At 41.2% G+C, this 18325-nt stretch overlaps 2 protein-coding genes across 9 annotated transcripts in view; one reads left to right on the top strand and one right to left on the bottom strand.

Moving 5' to 3' along the window:
* The window catches only part of col11a2 (collagen, type XI, alpha 2), a 67247-nt gene extending 48969 nt beyond the window's left edge, over window positions 1-18278 (bottom strand). For 3 of the 6 annotated variants that reach the window (XM_046059632.1, XM_046059635.1, XM_046059637.1), the window contains exons 1-6: window positions 17958-18278; window positions 16865-17036; window positions 5885-5994; window positions 4463-4657; window positions 2281-2434; window positions 742-890 (exon numbers count right to left, since the gene is read on the bottom strand). In XM_046059632.1, the coding sequence (XP_045915588.1) occupies window positions 742-859 (118 nt within the window). In that variant the 5' untranslated portion in view covers window positions 860-890; window positions 2281-2434; window positions 4463-4657; ... (1 more) ...; window positions 16865-17036; window positions 17958-18278. Of the gene's footprint in view, window positions 1-741; window positions 891-2280; window positions 2435-4462; window positions 4658-4779; window positions 4842-5884; window positions 5995-16864; window positions 17037-17957 lie in introns of those variants that run through there. The other 3 variants (XM_046059633.1, XM_046059636.1, XM_046059634.1) reach the window with 3 other exon arrangements.
* Window positions 1-18325, top strand: part of LOC123977135 (major histocompatibility complex class I-related gene protein-like) — a 232886-nt gene that overhangs the window by 117137 nt on the left and 97424 nt on the right. The gene's annotated exons all lie outside the window — the stretch shown is intronic.

The raw sequence follows: 18325 nt of genomic DNA, 5'->3' as shown, positions 1-18325 counted from the left end.
AACAGCTTACTGAGATGACACCTGTCAGCAGGTTGTGTGCGCGCCGAGAGAGGAAGACAGCAGAGGAAATGTCACTAAGAAGGAGGACAAAGAAGGACAAAAAACCTTTATTCGAAACATAATAACGCGTTTGTGTGTTTTCCTGCCGCAAAAAGCGATTAAATGCTTTTGTAACCTCTCTTTTCTGTGACCACTGGTTGATATGGACAGTGTGTAACATCCATTATCGGACAGAGTACGTTAAGGCTGGAGATATTTCAGCTTCCAGATAGAAAAAACAAAATCATAAAAACGGAATATGTGTCATTATTTTTCGCGGATGGACGCAGCGCATAAAATATTTCCTATAGGTGCATTATCGGACACTCACTTATTCGTATTTCCCAACTAACTTTCAAGGCCTTTAAGAAGAAGACAAACACCAGTCGCCACGGGATGCTTAAGGAACTTTACACAGCTGAGATAAAAGTCTAAATATGCCGGTACAGAAGAAAATACAACCCGTAAAGATACTGTTATTGTCTGTCATTGTTGACTAGTCTCTTGTGAAAAATATAAATTAGCATGTCAGATGCGCAAGTGTCCGACAATGGATGAGATCTGCATTTATTACGCGAGCTAAATCCAGGTAGACGGTGAATAATGAAGAAACGGAAAACATGAAAGGTGGCCTAACAATCTGACCAACTATCGTTTAAAACGCGCAATAAACATCACAATTAATAAGAGAACCCGTCTTACCTGCGCGGACCACGGTCGTTTGGCAAACGGCGAGCGCCAAGGTTACCAGGGCGAAGGATGAGAAGTCCATGCGCCATGGTCTCCGTTTCTTCCGGAAGGGACAATCTCCAGTATCCATAGTTTTGCAGTAGTTTGCCGGCCTGGTTGAGCTGTAAATGTAGGATATGGTGGAAGTTATCCTCTCACAAAAAGCCAGCCGACGAGAGGGACCCGACTGAACCTTCTGCGAGGCAGCAGACAAAAAGGCACGCCTCTGGAGACGTCTCTACCTCTCTCCCGGAGACTTTCCTTAATGAGTTACCTATGTCTGTCTATGTTAATGCACAAAACCTAAACACTAAAGGGGCTTTGGGGTGAATAAATATCTTTTATTTTAACGTTTAACCCCTTAGTGCTAAAGCCCCATTGAGTCAGACTGGGTACCAGTACCCAAAGTGGAGAGAGCAGCAGAGAGAGACCTGGAATCACGCTCTCTCTCTCTCTCCCTTCTCTCTCTTTCCCTCTCCCCTTCTTTACACACTTACTCCCACGAAGAGTGAGAGCGTGTGTGTGTGGAGAGAGAGAGTGAAAGCCAAAGGGGGAGAGGGAATAGAGGGCGTGCGTAATTGCGCCTTTGGTGCACGTGGATACGTGTGCAGAGAAGCTCTCAGAGTGTGAAGTGAACTTTTTTAATGTCAAACATATACAAATATTTCACCTCAGACACACAAAAATTGCGTCTTCCGTTTCCAACTTTGAGTTAGTGCTTTAATGTTGCTCGCTGAACGCAAACCGATCAGAGGAAACATGTTTATGTCCGTCTCTGATTCTTTCTAAACAATCCTAAGAGAAGCGCAGCAGGAGTGTTTGTTTATTTTTTTTTACTTCTTCTTAGTGTCTGTGGCGTGAACAGGTTGGATTTACAAACACTGAAGATAAATTGTAGATAATACAGCAGGACCACGCACCGCGCTAAAGAGAGAAGAGTTAGCGTTCGGCCAGCCAATCAGGCTTCTGTCCGCGCTGCTCACCACGCCCATTTCACTCAATTCTTGGCGCTCTCCTCGCTCTGATTGGTCAGACCCACGTGGCATTGTTTTGCAGCGTCAGCACAGGTGCGTATGGGAGGGTGGGGGTGCCGCGTGTAATAAAACTTGTGACTGACAGATCAACTTCTATCCACCATTAATCTCTAATTTTTTTTTAACATTTTGGATTAATTAATGATTTTACAAGACAACAAGTCTTAAATGATGCTTAAGATAAAAACAGATGTAACTGACTATTTTTATGATGGTCAAATAGTTTAACAATTAGCATGGTCTTGTCGATGTTTGGATCAAAATACTAATGTAAAAATATAAAATACTCATCACCAAAACCAAATGGTAATCCATACATTCAGCACAGTTAAAGTCACGGCTTGTGATGGAACAAAAATAACCAAGTACCACACTCTATAACTGTCCTCTCCTCTAAGACCCCTTCACCTGCTGCACAGCTGGCAAATTCACCAGAGCCCTAAAGAGTGTCTTGTATTGTATTTTCAGAGAGTGCTACCTTTTGTTCTCATGAATGGTCTAGAGGTCAGGTGATGGACCCACGTGGACTTCTGGAACTTCTTTTTTTGAAGAAGTCGGTCATCAGTACAAGCCCAGGCACCCTACACTTTCCTGTAAGCTCCTCCCTCAGGTCTGACTCCAGGAGAAGGTTTCTAGAAATGATGATACATTTCAAACCTATTTAATATTTATAAATTGAAAATATATCAGATAAATGAATATAGTGCATCTGCCACAGAATAGTTCAGGCAACCATCTAAGGTGTCCATGTGGAGTTATTCTCTAATTTTCCTATTGTAAAGACCCAAACCAACAATGTGTTAGTCCGTCTCTCAATATTTTTCAATTTCTTTTCACAGCTGAGCACTGTAGCTTTTAGAAAGCACTACTCAAACAGGAGCCACTGAGAGGACATCAAACCACTAGGACATAAACTTTAAAACCAACTTTAGTAGTATCTTCAAAGAGACATTCCTTTCATAATTTCAAAGTCACTTTTTATATCTATACCTGTCATAAAGACTCAATAGCATCTTCATTATTTCAAACTACCCCCAGTGCCCATCTGTCTGCCTTGAAAATGTCTCTGCAGTCACACAGCCCATGCATGGTTAGTCACTTTCTTTGAATGCAGACTCCACATCCAGAAAGCAGTAATTAACCATAATTATCCCTTGATGCTCTATACCACTCACTCTTTCTCACTACCCTTCATTTCTTCCCCCCACGTCTGTCTGATTCTCTGAGGTGAACGAAGGGGGATGTGTTTGCATTCTGTGGGATTTCCATGATAGCTCCCTTTACTATCATTCTTTCTAAGGGCTTGGAAGCAACAGAAAAAAACTGTCATGGCCAAAAAAAAAAAAATGTAATGGTTTTTCCTTTGCTTAAAAAAACAATATACTCTGATGACAGACAAATTAGAGACAGGTGATTATGTCTGGGTTTCAACACTGCAATCTTTAAAAAGGAAAATGTATTCCTACATATTTATAAATTATGTTTGTTTATCCCTTGTTGTTGGTGAGGTAACTAGTGTGAAGTTGCATTCAGAGTTCAGATGACTTGCATAAAATTTGTAAAAAACTGGCTTGCAACATGATCAGTTACACATATAGAGTCTTTTGGGCCTCACAGAATGTTTCTTTTAATGTATTAGTTTAGTTATTAAGGCAGTGTCCTTATCTACACTGACGCGCAGCGATATAGGGTTTAGCGCCTTGCTAAACAGCCTCTAACAGGACACACAGATGTAATGTGGATCAGACCTACTATATGATATTAGATTACTGTCGTTAAAGAAGTCCATGCGCCAAAGTTTATCAAAAGGTATCTCGTTTTAATTATGTTCATTCAACTGTTTAATCATGTTTTTGGTGGGTCACCAATTAAAAGAAAAACCTGTAGAAAAGCTTAGTCAGACTTTCAGTGCCGAGTTTTAGTGTCTACAGAGAGTTTGAGGGTTTTTATAACTTGATTAGAAAAAACTTTTTAGTGAAACATGTAAAGATGGCAAAATTTAAAGATCTCAGTATAGCATCTTCCACATGGACATAAGCCTCAGTTTAGACTCCCAGTTTCTGTCAGTGCCAACTACTTTTCTTTTGATACATTACGCATTTTATTTAGACCCATGGGCTCATAAGATGCCCGACTCCACCATTTCCCCAGAATACATGTCTACTGGGCACTAATTTCCAGATGAAAAGAAAAGGGACACGCTTAAAGTATGATGGCCATGTTTGAGTTTCAGTCCAGTGGTAATGCACTGTCTATGAGTTTACATACAAGGCTGCCAAAATAGAAACAGGAGTGAGCTTTGATGTATGTAGAATGACAAGGAGCGGCCACTGTGTGATCATTCTCTGAAACCATCATCTAGGCTGCTGCATCCAACAATTATCCATCAGGAATCATGAGGAAAACCGGGCTAGGGCAGTTTTTATACCTATATATTACTGTATGGAAACCAAAAGGGAAAACATAGGATTTCTTGTTCTCAGATGTAGAAGAAAAACCATAAAATATTTCTGGAATAAAAACAAAAACAAAACAAAGGGAGTACAGAGGAGGTGACCAAAACAGCAGGAAAGCTGAAAAGATCAGAAATCAGTACCAAAACAAATATTGGAGCAACAAAATGGAGTACAAACAACATAAACCCACAATTTGTAGTTTACCTGAATGTTGAGTTGGGAATTATTTTCTCCTTTTGTAAACACTGTAGCTTCACTGAGATGTTATTTTCACTGCAAGGATAAGTCCAGGAAACGCTCCCTCACTGCGGCAGCTCTGGGTTTTTATTTTGGCTTCCTGGACACAGCGGATCGAGTGTTTGTTGAGAACAGACTGTTTGGTTCTGGCCTCCTTGTGCTCTGAAAGTAGATGCCGCAACTTGTAAAAAGAGACACCCCAAGAGACATCTGTGGTATGCGTTTGTGCTAGATTTTGCACACGCGCGTATGTAAAAAAATAAATAAATAAAAAAGTTATTCACTTTACTCGAAGATTTCCTACTCAAGGGAGGGTAATGGCCACTTTTGTTGCATCCATGGTTTCATCAGGGACACGACAAAGTGGTCGTCTGACCAATATGTATCTGTTGCTGTTTGTTTATTACAGGAAAGTTAAGCATCAATATTCAATGATAATAATCACTTATTCATTATTAATAGACATGTGGTTGTCTTGATGTACATGCAGCAGCGCAGGACTGGGGGAGGGGAGGGGACTGAGTATGTCGGGCCCACAGAGATACTACAAATAGCTATGGATGCTGGGAGGGGCCAATCGAGTATGCCTGGTCCAGAATTTTTGTGCTACACCCCTGTGTGCCCTGTGTACGTGTGTGTGTGCAGGTTATGGATTTTATTACAGATTCAGTTATACAATCATACATTTTCAACTTGTTTTGTTTTTATCACATCTGCCATGATGGCCCTGAGATGGTCTGGCGACCTGTCCAGGGTGTACCCCGCCTTTAGCCCGATGTCAGCTGGGATTGGCTCCAGCCCCCCTGCGAGCCTGTACGCAGGATAAGCGGTTGACGATGTATGGATGGGACATCTGCCATGATCTTTTGCTTTTATGTAACTTACTTTACATTAATTGTGTGATAGAAATAAAGTTTATTATTCTTATTAAAGTAGGCCACTGTTTTCCCTATACAGACCAAAGTGCAGGTGAGGTGGATCTTTCTGCTTTAAAGAGTTTCATATACAGTAGTTAAAGACATCCATAACATTGCTGAAGTCTGAGACATCACATTTAATTTACAAAAATGTAAAAACGCAGAAAACGCCTTATTTGGGACACCAATGCTGGAATTATTCCAAGATTTTAATAGAATGAAAAAGTCGAATATGGTCATCGGGGGCAGATTTGAAAAGCATGCTATTATGTTATCCTTCAATGACTGTGTATGTCAAAAATATAGAAGGTCTTATTCATGCAAATCTTTCTACATAACCCCAGTGTCATCTTTGCTCACATTTACTACTCTTTCTTCTAACATCCAAACTGACTATAGACTGTATGTGGGGCCCTAAAGGGTTGTGCACCTGTTGAGAGGGTTCACAACAGGTGCTTTAGCAGGTGCCTACTTGTTATCAATCTGATCCTGTGGCTTGCTTCCATTTGCTTTGACGTTGTTGTGCGTCCCTAGGAGGTGATTTGACTTGATGAACAGTCTGCAAGATGTTTGGAGAGCAAGCTGGAGTAAACATAAAAACACAGACAGCAGGAAGTAATATTAAAGAGAGACAAAACATTAATGCTCTAACAGACTTTTATGTCTTTGCAGCAATCAATATAGCTGTGGTTGTGTTGAGCCAAATATTTAATACAAGAATTGTAATTGTTTTTGCACTGCAGCTATATTATTATATTCAAAAAGTTTTGGTCTTTGGCAAAGTACCATTAAAGTCAGAGCAGGAGCTGATGAGGGAGAAAGAGTGTCTGTTGGACATTTCAAACACAGATTATCAGCTGCCTAGTGTGAACTACACTGTGATACAACTGTCTCCACAGACATTCGGACACCTACAAAAAGTGCGTCAAACGCTGCCTAGTCCGTTAACATGTGTTTTATGGCACATGGGATAGTTGCTTCTAGGGCTGACCCCGAATATAAAATATTGAAATTGAATAGTTGAAGATTCGATGGGCGGAGCCTGATTTGACTGTCAATCTCACAGTCGAAGCTTCGCAGCAAAACAAGTTAATATACAGCCTTTTCCAATATACATTTCAACGCTTAATGCTGTAAATAAACATGTGAAAAGAATAAAACTTTCAATAAATGCTTTTAAGTGTGTAAATAAATCCACAATTGTAACCCTAACCCTGGGTCGTCAGTGTGCATGTGTAGGCGTAGCGTGGTTGCTTCACATCCTGTCCATCTTTAATTCTACTTGCCAAGGTAAAATTTAAATAATTGTATATTGAATCTGTCCTGAACAGCTTTACATAGAGGAACGTCCAAATGGCAACAAAAGATAACTTACAATATAACAGTATACTGTGAAACCTAAATTAAAAACCTAGTCCCAATTAGACGCCTGTTCCCTTTACTGGCCTGGTGTGGCTACACGTTTTGACAATTAAACGCAGGTCATAATTAGACGCCTGGTTTGGTTTAGAAGTTCTCTGGATGTATAAAACCTGTGTACACCAATATAAGTGTTTAAACTTTTGTCAGTATGCCTAACATTAGATTGTTACATTGATTTGATTCTCCACAATTGAATAGTTTAGCTAACTTTACAGAAACATTGAGCACGAAGGTTTTTATTCATTCAGATTTACCGGCGTGGTAAAGGAATTAAAGGCCTGTCCCAAATATAGGTGATATTTTAAGGTATTCATGATTTGTTACTTCCAGGGATCAAAAATGTACATTGCCATAGTTACCGTTAGTGTTTTGTTTATATGGTGACTCTATGGCATCTTATTACTATTTTGCTGTCATGGCATTTAAGATGGAAGAACTGTCTAATGCAGTTTTAGTATGTGTTTATCGCTGACCACAGACTAAAGTGCAGCATAAAGCAACCCTGCCTTAGCAACACTATATTCCACAAAATCTGCTGAACATCCACATTATAGAGGTACCACAAATTCCAAAAGACAGGAATTGCATGTATGCTCTCACCAGCAGCGTGACTTAAACAGACTTATGACACATCCCAGTGACCACTTTTACCAAGAGGTGAGGCTGCTAAAATGTTAAAATATCCTGATATCAAAAGGCAGGTGCTTCCACTTGTCTAGTCCAGAAGAATATCTGAGTAACAGGTCAACGTGAACCCTTCAATTACACAGTTAAGCTTCAGTGTCAACCATATCTGAATTAATAAAGCCTTATAATTTGCTGGCCAGTAATTTAAGGATTATAAGAACCCAGAGACCACAAGGTTTCCCTGCAGATGTGGCCACCCAGTGATCTGATTTCTGACACTGCATACAGTTAGACGGCACTGCAATCTGGCTGTAATGTCAAAGGGTGACTAGTACCCAGCTGATAGAAACGCCTGTTGTGGCAACATCTGGGTCAATGCAAGCAAGGGAGACTTCAAAAATCTTGGAGACTGAGGCCAGGGCGTCTGCAGAAGCATAGCAAGAGATGGCATTAGCTCTTGGAGACGAACTCAGCAAGTGCCTGTGGGCAGCTCTCTCTCTGTGCGCTATTTCCAAAAGGAGAACCTTGTAATTACAATAAAGCGGCCATATTATATTGCTGACTTCCTTGAAAAGTCTGTATTTTACTGGGCAGGGCCGCAAACGCACACACACCCTGCTTGCCACAACACACTGAAATAGATCAGGGCAGGGGCTCGCCTGGGAGGAAACGGAGAAAAGGGAGTGGACTGATACTCTCTGCACTAACAGTGGGCTCAAAGACCGAGTGTATCCATGTGGGGTGAATACACACTCCGCTTGGCCTGGTGAAGCTGCTGGAGGTGTGCGGAGCCAGGTGAAAAAAGGGGAATTAGACAGAGAATGGGTCACTGATTTTGAATCTGGCCACCGAACACTCCCTGTTAACCACATACCTCGAAATAGGCAGGAGAGGAGGAGGAGGGAGGGCAAGGGGTGACGAAGGGGCAGAGCGAGGGAGAAGGGGGGGAGGGGGGGATACAGCAAGGGTACACCTAAGTGGGTGTGTTTTTCTGTGTGGGGTGAGTGTTCACAAGGTCTGAAGTTAGCGTGCCAACTGATGTATAACAGCGTGTGTTTGTGAGAGACGGTTTATTTTAAAAATGAGCACACAGTATATTTTGCCAAAATGCACTAGTCTTTTGATATTTGAGAAAGTAAAAAAAAAAAAATGCAACGTGTGTGTTCCCTTCATTCTCAGCATTTCTCTTGTGTAAGTGTTTACTGCTGGCTTTCATCGCTTAGCAATTCTTTTTTTTGGGGAATTTGAAGGCAGCTTCCTTACCCTTTGACGTTAAATATAGCAATAGGTGAATGCCAAGATTTACTCAATTTAGCACAATTACTCACTGTTAGAAGGTAATTTGCCCAGATGGCGCATAATGGCTGTCCTAATAAAAGGCAATTAGAAGGACTGGTGACATAGAATGAACCAGAAAGACAAAAATATGCTATACTCAGCCACAAAGTAAATGATTTCAGCATATTTATGAAGAGCAGGTTTGATATACATGAATTTGTTTTAAAAAAAAAAAAAAAAAAAAACATACATTCACCACAATAGAAGCCTCACTGTGCTACACAGAAGCGGTAGCACAAATCTACTCAACAATGAAATACCTGCAATTGTAAGAAGTGTTACCACAATTACTGGCAATTCATTTGTTTCTCATAAATGCTAAATAATATTGCCTACGCCTGAAATAACCACATCTAGATCTGCATCTAAATACCAAAACCCCCAAAAATGAAACACAGCCAAAGATGGAGGAGAAAGATAGGACTCGAGTGAAGGTTTGAGGAAACGGCTGCCTGGGAGGGGACGTTAGGGCTGTGGAAAGGTACAGGCAGGAAAAATCACAGGAATGAATAGGGAGAAAGAGGGCAGGGGGGGAGGAGGGCAGAGAGCTGGTGGTGGGGGAGCACACAGGCATGCAGAGGGTGAAAAGGAATGAATGAGGGCCATTGATAAAGGAGAAGAGAGAGGACGGAGGTGAGGGAGAAAGAGAGAGAGAGAGCAAAAGGGAGGGAGGAGGGATCAAACAGTATTTACTCATGGAGATTCCAGAAAAAACTGAGGTGGGGAGGGAAAAGGTGGGTGGATGGTTGGATGGACAAAAGCATCGCTAACTGACCTACTGACTTAAACACAGGGTGGGACCTTGGCATCTTTGACACAGCAGCATATTTGTATCCTCAAAGTCGCAGGTTTTTCCACAAATGAAGTCACCTGAACAGCTGTCACAGCAGTACACAGCAGGCCACAGTGAAGTTTAGAGCAGAGTTTCCCTTAAATGACTGTGCAAAGGTTACCACAGTATAAAGGTGGCACTGAAGTTCCCATGAAATGAAAAACAGCTTGAATCCTTGTTTTACTGTTCAATATATATGTGAAATTGCATTTTAGCTTCTTTTTCTCTTCCTTCTATTTAGGGTTTCATAATAAATTGTAATGACACATCTGGAAGTTGGGGACGAATACAAATATTCCAACCCAGAATGTGATCATAAATATTGGTGTGATTCTTCAGAGGTCAGAGGTGTGGGCTTCGTGTGGACAGTCAGCAAACATCCCCTGCATCAGCTGACTCTACTATGAATGGCTCAGAGCTACAGTCATTCAAACACTCTAAGTCCCTCCTTTCTGGCAAAAACCAAAAGTCACTCTCTCGCCTCAAACTAGTTCAGAACGCAGCAGCTAGGCTACTTACTGATTTTAATAGACACCCCAATCCTGGCTTCTCTCCACTGGCTCCCCGTCTGTTTTAGAATTGAGTTTAAGATTTTACTGAGCATTTTTTAAAGCACGTCTGTTTGGCCCCAAACTACATATCAGAAATGTTGACCCCATGAGTCGGTTTGCAGCCTTTGATCCTCGGTTGGGCCCTTCTGGCCGTTCCGAAGACAAGGTTTAAATCTAAAGATGACGCAGAATCAGTGACTTCTTTTTAATCACTTCTTATAAAAACAAATTATTAAAGATTTACTTTCATGTGATCTCTTTTCCTTTTATCTGCTTTTATATGTATTATGTTTTCACTCTGTGTCTTATTTTCTTGTTTTAAATTTATTTTAATCATGTCTTCTCCTTTTTGGGGGGAGTCTGTTGTAAATACCTGCTTTTTCTTTGGCTGTCAAACTCTGTTTTTAAAGGTGCTTTACAAATAAATTGTTCTAGTCTCTGTCCAAATATATAAAGTTTTTTTTTCTAAAAGTCCCCTCGCACTGTTAATTCTTCTGACCAGGACTCTGACTCCGGGGGCGACAAAGACATGGCGGGTTCAGGAGAGGCATTAAGTGTAAGAGGAGCGAGAAGGAGTTCGGGCATCAGAGTGGCAGTGACAGCGTGTAGAGCCAGAATATTTTCACATCTAACTCAGTGAATTGAAGGTTTGTTTCCACCAAACCAGACTTTGTGATAGTTGAAACAGTGGAAAGACTAATCAAGATGGTTTTGTTTTATTTGGTTTCTGTCAAGTTTTATGGCAATAAAACAATAACAAGGCAATTAGTTCGGAGAAAGACAGACATCTGATTTCAGAAGGTGTATGGTTGTATTTTTCTGTGCAGTAATATTTTCTTAATATTTTGTGAGTTTATTAAGACCAAAAAAGCGAGGGGGGCTTGTGTAACGTAGCAAACTTGCTGCTCACACCAGGCCGAGGCTAGCTGGTTAAAATGCTAACTTCAGTAGTTTTCTCCACAGCACTATACATAGAGGTCTTTTACAAAACGGTCACATCTTACCAATTGCACCTTTAAACACCAAAGTGATTGCCCTCTTCACAACCCATCACAGCACACTCTGGACAGAAAGGTGGTCTACCATGTGATGTGATGATCTCTTTGCACAAATCATGCAAGTTCCCACCCGAACTGAGTTGTGGGAGGCCACTTTTAACAATCCTGATAAACAATAATATAACTTTAACTTTTTTTTAAATAATAACACATAAGTGGCTAACTAGAGATCCAACAGTAATACTTTATAAGAAGGTAATACTGTATAACATACTAAAACCACTAACCACTCCATCACAGGCCCAATCCTAACAGAGAGCTGGACTCTTCACACAACTGCTCTAATCCTGGATACTTCCAATGCTGCAATTTAATCCCTAAATCCTAAGTGAAAATCATAAAGAAACAAAAGTTCAGAGGAATCGTGTTGACTAGAAACACACCTTGGTGAGGTTAAACACTTCCCCAATTAGAAGCTGTGGTTGCTTGTAAAAATAACTTTTTTGGGGTTAAGAAAGAGCTCGTCGTTCACTCTGCCAGGACGTGATTCTGACTGAAAACAAGTCTGTCTTGTGGGTTTTCTTTATTGTAAGGGATGAAAGAGGAGAAGCAGCAAGTATGTGAAGCATTAGAAGTATTCAGCAGGTTGAACGGTGAAGGGACAGAGGGCAGCTGAGCGCGGCTGTGACCCAGACTAGTCAGCTGGACACTGTGAGGTCGAGGCGAAGGTCAGGTGGGTCAATTTGCCGTTAGAGTGGCACCTTGCTATACCAGGTCCAGCTGAGCATTACAAAGAACTGTGGAGCTGCTCAACTAAGTTCTTCCAGGCTGCGTTGACCTGATGTTTTAGTACTCCATTTGTTTATCATTCGTGAGGAATTGGTTTATATAACAAGGAGATGGAAAAGCTTTTAATTCTAAATTGAGATATCAAGCATCAGAGAAAAAAAATTAATAAGCATTCTGCTAGGAAAAATAATTGCCCAGCACAACAAAACATTAGATCTTAAGCAAAGCTGAAAGTATCTACAGCATAATGCATGATGAGGAGGTTGGGGTGGTGGGAGCTCCAGCGGTAAGCAGCATGTTGTATGAGAGTAATACCTGTGTAAATGCAGGAATTGTCAGATTATAAGGGTTGCTCTGTACACCTCTATGATTACATGTTAGTATTAGATTACCTGATACAAGCGTGACTTCACTGCTCAGCCTGAAGTAACAAATGGTCCATTTAAAATGATTATATTGCCAATACACACAGGAAAGCATTTTTTTCCTGACCAATAATCTACATAAATTAACTATAATCTGTAAAACGCAACATTTTTAGGGCATAATTTGAGCTAAACTAACACAGTGTTGATTATGTGTCTCTGAGATGTGTAAAACATAAAACAAAACAAAGAAAGAAATAATACCTCTAGGCCTGTTTTAACACATGGACCTGTTCGTTTGCAGTGACTGACAACAACAGCTTGCATCTCGAAACCTCAAAATGTTTACCACAGATGTGGAAAAATTACACATATGCCTCAAACAGAGGTCTGTTCAAGAGCTTGATTGTTATCAGGTATATTACTATGTCAATATTATATTCGGTATGTTGTGTTTTTTGTACCATGTAAGTGCCTCTGAGTACCTTTTAAAGTGATATGCAATTAAAATGTACTATTAATATTATTATTACACAGCAGGTAATTATAGCAACAATAATGATGCTACATATTTAACCCTTACTGGCGAAACACCCTCCTTTATATCATTTAGTATGTGATTATAGTATAGGCATGAGCATGTACTCCAGGGGGTCCCGTCATAGAAAATAATAGATTTGGCATTGAAAAGGTTCTGACTGATTTTGTGTTAGCCAGCACGTATCAGTGCAGCAACCAGTCTGTACCAATCTACAACAGCTAAACTATCTACAAAGCTGGTAAGTAAGTAGCTGCAAGTCGTCAACAGTGATTATTCTGTTGAAAGAAAGCCAACAAAACTTTGCTCAGATGAAACGACTTGCTATAACTCACTCGTGTTGGAGAGGAGACGTGTGCTCTAGCTTGGATAAACTTCTAAGAGTATTTGTTTAGAGAGTGTACCTTTTTTTTTTTTTTCATGACCAGGCCAGTTCTTCATCAGACCTCCATTTTTGCAGTTGATGTGACAAATGGGAGATTTATAATGTGGCACTTTTGGCATTTTTGGCCATGCAGTGAATATTTAAATGAGCTTAAACATTAATTAGCATATCTAACTAATATAATGGGCAATAAAATTAACTGAATTCAAGTTATATTTAAAGGGATCCTCTCTAGACTTGTCCTGAACAGAAAATCTAAAAACTGCTTCCACAGATCAGTTAAGGCTCATTTCGGCTCTCACAGGGCCCGCTGACAGAGGGACTCCTCAGCCGGCCGGTCAATAAGGAATGCACCAGGGGAGAGGGAGGGAATGTACCACAGGGGTGTTGAGGAAGGGGGTGGGGAGGTAGCGGAGGAAACACAGAGGGGGGAAACAGAGGGGTCTTTTGTGAGACAGGAAGCTGCTGAGACCAGGGCCCTCTCTCTAGGTACAGTAGTGAAGCAGAGAGAAGCCTGGGATATGAGAAAGGATGAAGACAAAGTTAACTGAAGAGGGAAGAGACTCGATGAGTGACGGACATGCAGGAGTAGAATACACCTGGGAGCTGACAGACAGAGGGCTGAGTGATGGAGCAAGATGCAAGATGGAGGATATGAACGACTGCGGTGGAGAAATGGAAAAGGTTATTTAGAGCGCCAAGAAGTTCACATGCCATTTATTTTTCCCATATGCAGTGGTAGATGATTGGATGTTTGAGCCTTTCCAACACCTGCATAGGCCTGAAATTAGAGTAGAATTATAAGTTTAGCAACTGTGTTCAGAAATTTTGGCTCACTGAAAAAACACTCAAACTCTGTATTTAACAACTTTAGAACAAGTTCCAAACAGCATTATGATAAAACACATCCAAATCAGCAAGATTACACGACTAATGGTGTTAAAGTTACAGTTTGTTGATCTTGTTGGATAAACTCTGCAATTTTCTAAATTTCTAATAGTCTAATTTGACCAATAGTACCCTACAAGTTAGTGGTTATGTGACTGGAAAGTTGCCAGTTTAATCCCCGGACTCAGGGGGGGGAAGGATAAATCTGTCTGCCATAACAAACACAACTAACTCAGCCCTGAGCAGGTCCGTCACCCCCAGCTGCTCCAGTTGGAGCTGCTCAGTGACCATTAAACTTGACTGCGGTTAAACTGGGCAGCTTCCATGTGTGAATGTGTCTAACTGTGTGTGAACAGGGCGTTCCTGAAAAGTCCCTGGATAAATTAACATACACATACGAGAGAGAAATATCAAAAAGTAAGAAATATCTAACGTGCAGACAAAATACAGCTGTGGAAGCAAACATGAATGCATTCAAGCCAAGAACAGAGGATCAAGATGAAAGTGGAATGAGTGCAGAGGAGGATGAGAACAGAATCAGGACCCTGTGTTGTAGTGGTGAAGCTTGGCTGTCCCAGGGACATAAGCAGAAAAGATCAAATCAACAAAAACAAACACATTATTGACTTCCTAAACACGAGGACCGAACATGCAGACCTACAGTGTTTGTACACACAGACACGGCAGTCGGTTAATGAGGCCAGGGAACAAAAAGAGTTCAAGCCGTTACGGCCATGAGTTCATTCCAGTCTGTCTGTCCTCTGCGAGCCATCAAAGAGCTTTTCATCTTACTGTACGAACAAAACATACACATGCCAAGGCGGCAAAATAAATAACTGTGATGCTGCAAATGGAAAATATTTTCTTCCCATCTACACCCCTTTTCCTCTCTGTCTACCAGTTTCCCCTCGCTGACACAGTTCGGCCATCACAGAGGAGAGTCATCATCATCATACAAAGAGTCACCAAGTACAATCAGCTACTTGATCTGGAACAATACAAATACAAGATGTGCATATGGCGCTACATTTAAATCTGGCTCATGATTTGGGCATTTACATTTAATGTGAAATGTAAAATTCAGCATAAAACCAGAGTTAATTTTAGCTGTAGTTTCTAAGTTTTGAAATGCATTGCTGACTACATCCCAGTTGCGAGTGGCACCATGATGATGATGAAGTGTTTCTGAAACATTTCTTTCAGCACATCTCTCCGTCTGACATATTTTTATCTGCCATGTTCCCTTGATTAGAAAGCAAGACCAACCGCCCTCAAATGGAGAATTATATACTTTATGTGGGACCCATTCTCAGTTTCACCCAGATTTAGCTCTGCTCAGGAGGCGCTCTCAAGTCATTTAAGTTTTCCCTGGCTCCGATTTGGTCTGTGTATATCCAAATCCTAGCATATCATTACAGCTGAAAGAACATGAGACAGTGGCTGACCAGTAATTTAGCTTTGCTAAATGGTGTCACTCGTCATTCCAAAGTTTCTTCCCATCAAAACAGTCTAGACCTTACAAAGGCAACAGGCTGGACAATGTAGTGGGATGTTTGCCTTTTATGCCTTAAAGAAGAAGATAAAGTTTATACAAAAAATGGCCAAAAATTCCACACCTGTTTTCCCCATTTACTGTCACCCAACAGACACTTTAATGCAAAAATGTTGTCTTTAAAAACACTTAAGGCTTCTAACAGTGGATGTATTGTTTGTCTGACTCCAGTCTCAAGTTTTAATTCCCTCAAAATGCATCCTAGTTATTATCATACATAAGACTACTCTGACTTTGTAAAGCCTAAAGTTTGTGTTGGTCAGAAAATCAGCATTTGTTTTGAAGCAGACAGCAGATGGTGTTGAAAGTTGTGTGCTTGGGACTGAGTTTAAATGTTATTACCAAAGATAGTTCTGAAAATTATGCAACCCTGAAGTTCAGACGGGGGATTATAGTATTTGTTTTAGTTTAGAATTACCTGAGAGAACAGAAAATAACAGTGAGCAGCAAACACACCTGACATCTCGCACTGCTGTTTGGTATTTGCTCGGTCTAGAGAGTACACAAGCTCAATTAAGCTCCGTCTTCCTCAGGTGTGTGTGTGCATGAACGCGATGTGTGGGGCATTTCCACCACACAGGATTCACCAAAGCGCTGCTGGCAAATGACTTCAAACACAGTGCACACACAGCGCACAGCAATAACATTCACCTGGTGAAAATTGACATTTGTGGAGCAAAAATTAGGAGGAATTTGACCCTCAGCATAAAGGTGTCTTTCTGCAGCGCTCAGGGAGGAGGGTGAGGAAGAGTTAGAGCCAGAAGGAGACTGGGGAGAGAGGAGGGCGGGAGAGACACTGAGAAAGATATCGACAGGTTAACAGACAGGATGGGATGGAGGGAGTCAGAATGAGAGAGAGAGAGAGAGAGAGGAGGACATAAGCGAAGGAGAAGAGGGAAATACGAGAAGGAGAGAAAGGACTGATGAGGAGGCTGGAAAGAAAGATACAGAAATGGAAAGATGGGTACATGAGAGGGGACGGCAAGCTGGCAAGATGCTAATGGGCCTGAGAAAGATGGAGACACATGACAGAATAGAGTTCGACAAGGGCACTAAAACAAACCAGTTGTCTAAAATAAAAGAGGTGATTCTGGGTTCCGTACTGATAATAAACATTTAACTCATCGTGTTAAAAACTATTTTCCTTAACCAAAATGGGCAACTTACTGTCTACAACTTCAAGTTGTGAGGTTATAGTCTTCTCTAAATACGATGCTGCTGACATGGCTGTAATAAGCTCCATGGTCCTGAACAGAAAACTCATTGTGACTGCACCCTCTGCTGGCAGCTGCTGGTGCTACAGGAAGAGCTTCCACAGTGGCACACTTGGCTCAGACATCTGTAACAGGGAAAGTGATGTTTAACCTCCATCTCATTTGTCTTAGCCGACTTATTCAAGTCAGGGTAACCAAACACGTTTTATAGCATATGTACCACTACTCTGCTCTGGAGTAATGGAGAATTCAGTCAAATATTTCTAAAGTGTGAACAATTCTATACTCAGATTTTGCCTGCTCAGTAAAACACAAAAATCTAAGAGGCCAAAGGACAGTGGAGGATCCATAATTAGGCCAACCACACATAAACCAAAGAGGAAAAACATAATAATACTGTAACCTCTGCTATGTCTGTTTGATTTTCTAAGACCAAGACTGGTTTGTACCAAAACTGGAAAATCATACAGGGGTATTTTAAAGGATGGAAAATGTATTTATGAAAAGGTAAATTATTGTTGAATTGCTGCTTGGCCTTTCTAAACATGAGCTTACTGAAAACAGGCTGGTGATCAATTTTTTTGGGTCTAAAACCACAATTTAATAAATGCTAATGTACAATAAAAGCTGCTCAGACCACCTGGTTGTGAATTCGTCATTACAGTCAGTAAAACAACATGCATGACCATAACAAGGATCTGGCTATTTGCTGTTACGTCTGTTAAATATTGTGGGCAGAGGTTTTACATGACATAAAAATAAATATGACAAACTTATATTTCATTAATAGAGAGCTAAACTGTGCAAGGGCTTTAGAGTCTAGCTCCAGTGGGCAAGGATGAAGAGGAGCTACTGTGGACGGACGGTCAGAGACGAGGGAGGAGACGCACTGAAGGAGGTGGGAGGAGAGGCGGAGAAATATAGAGGAGCCCCCCCAACTCCATGGCCACACAGATGCAAACTCATACCCACATTCCTATCTTTCTTTACATTTAAACATGAGACAAGAGGGGGAAAAGAGCCACAGAGTGCAGGGTGAAATCTACCTATAAAAATGTTTTGATCTCAGTTCTGCTGCTTCCTTATTGGCCAAGGTGCGTAAAGTAGGCGGGGAGGGCAATACAGGACAATTTCACCACCCAGCAGCTCTAATTGAGGGAGGTGGAGTGGGTAGGTGGAACGACAGGAGGCCACAGTTGGCGAAACTTGGACGAGGACAAGAGGTCAGTGCTCCCTCTAGAGGCTGAAAGATGGGAGTGCGGCGCCAACGGTCACCTGGGGCCCTGGGGTCCTGCTGGACTGAGGAGCAAACAGTTGGAGACGAGTACCATTTCATGTACAGTGAGCTGGTTGTTTTATGTGGAGCCTGAAGGAAATCAGTAAGCTGTAAATTTTCATTTCCAGCTTACAGTAT

The sequence above is a fragment of the Micropterus dolomieu genome, linkage group LG09 (genome assembly GCF_021292245.1).
Source record: "Micropterus dolomieu isolate WLL.071019.BEF.003 ecotype Adirondacks linkage group LG09, ASM2129224v1, whole genome shotgun sequence".
Classification (NCBI taxonomy): Eukaryota; Metazoa; Chordata; class Actinopteri; order Centrarchiformes; family Centrarchidae; genus Micropterus; species Micropterus dolomieu.
This window is presented reverse-complemented; position numbering and strand designations above follow the sequence as displayed.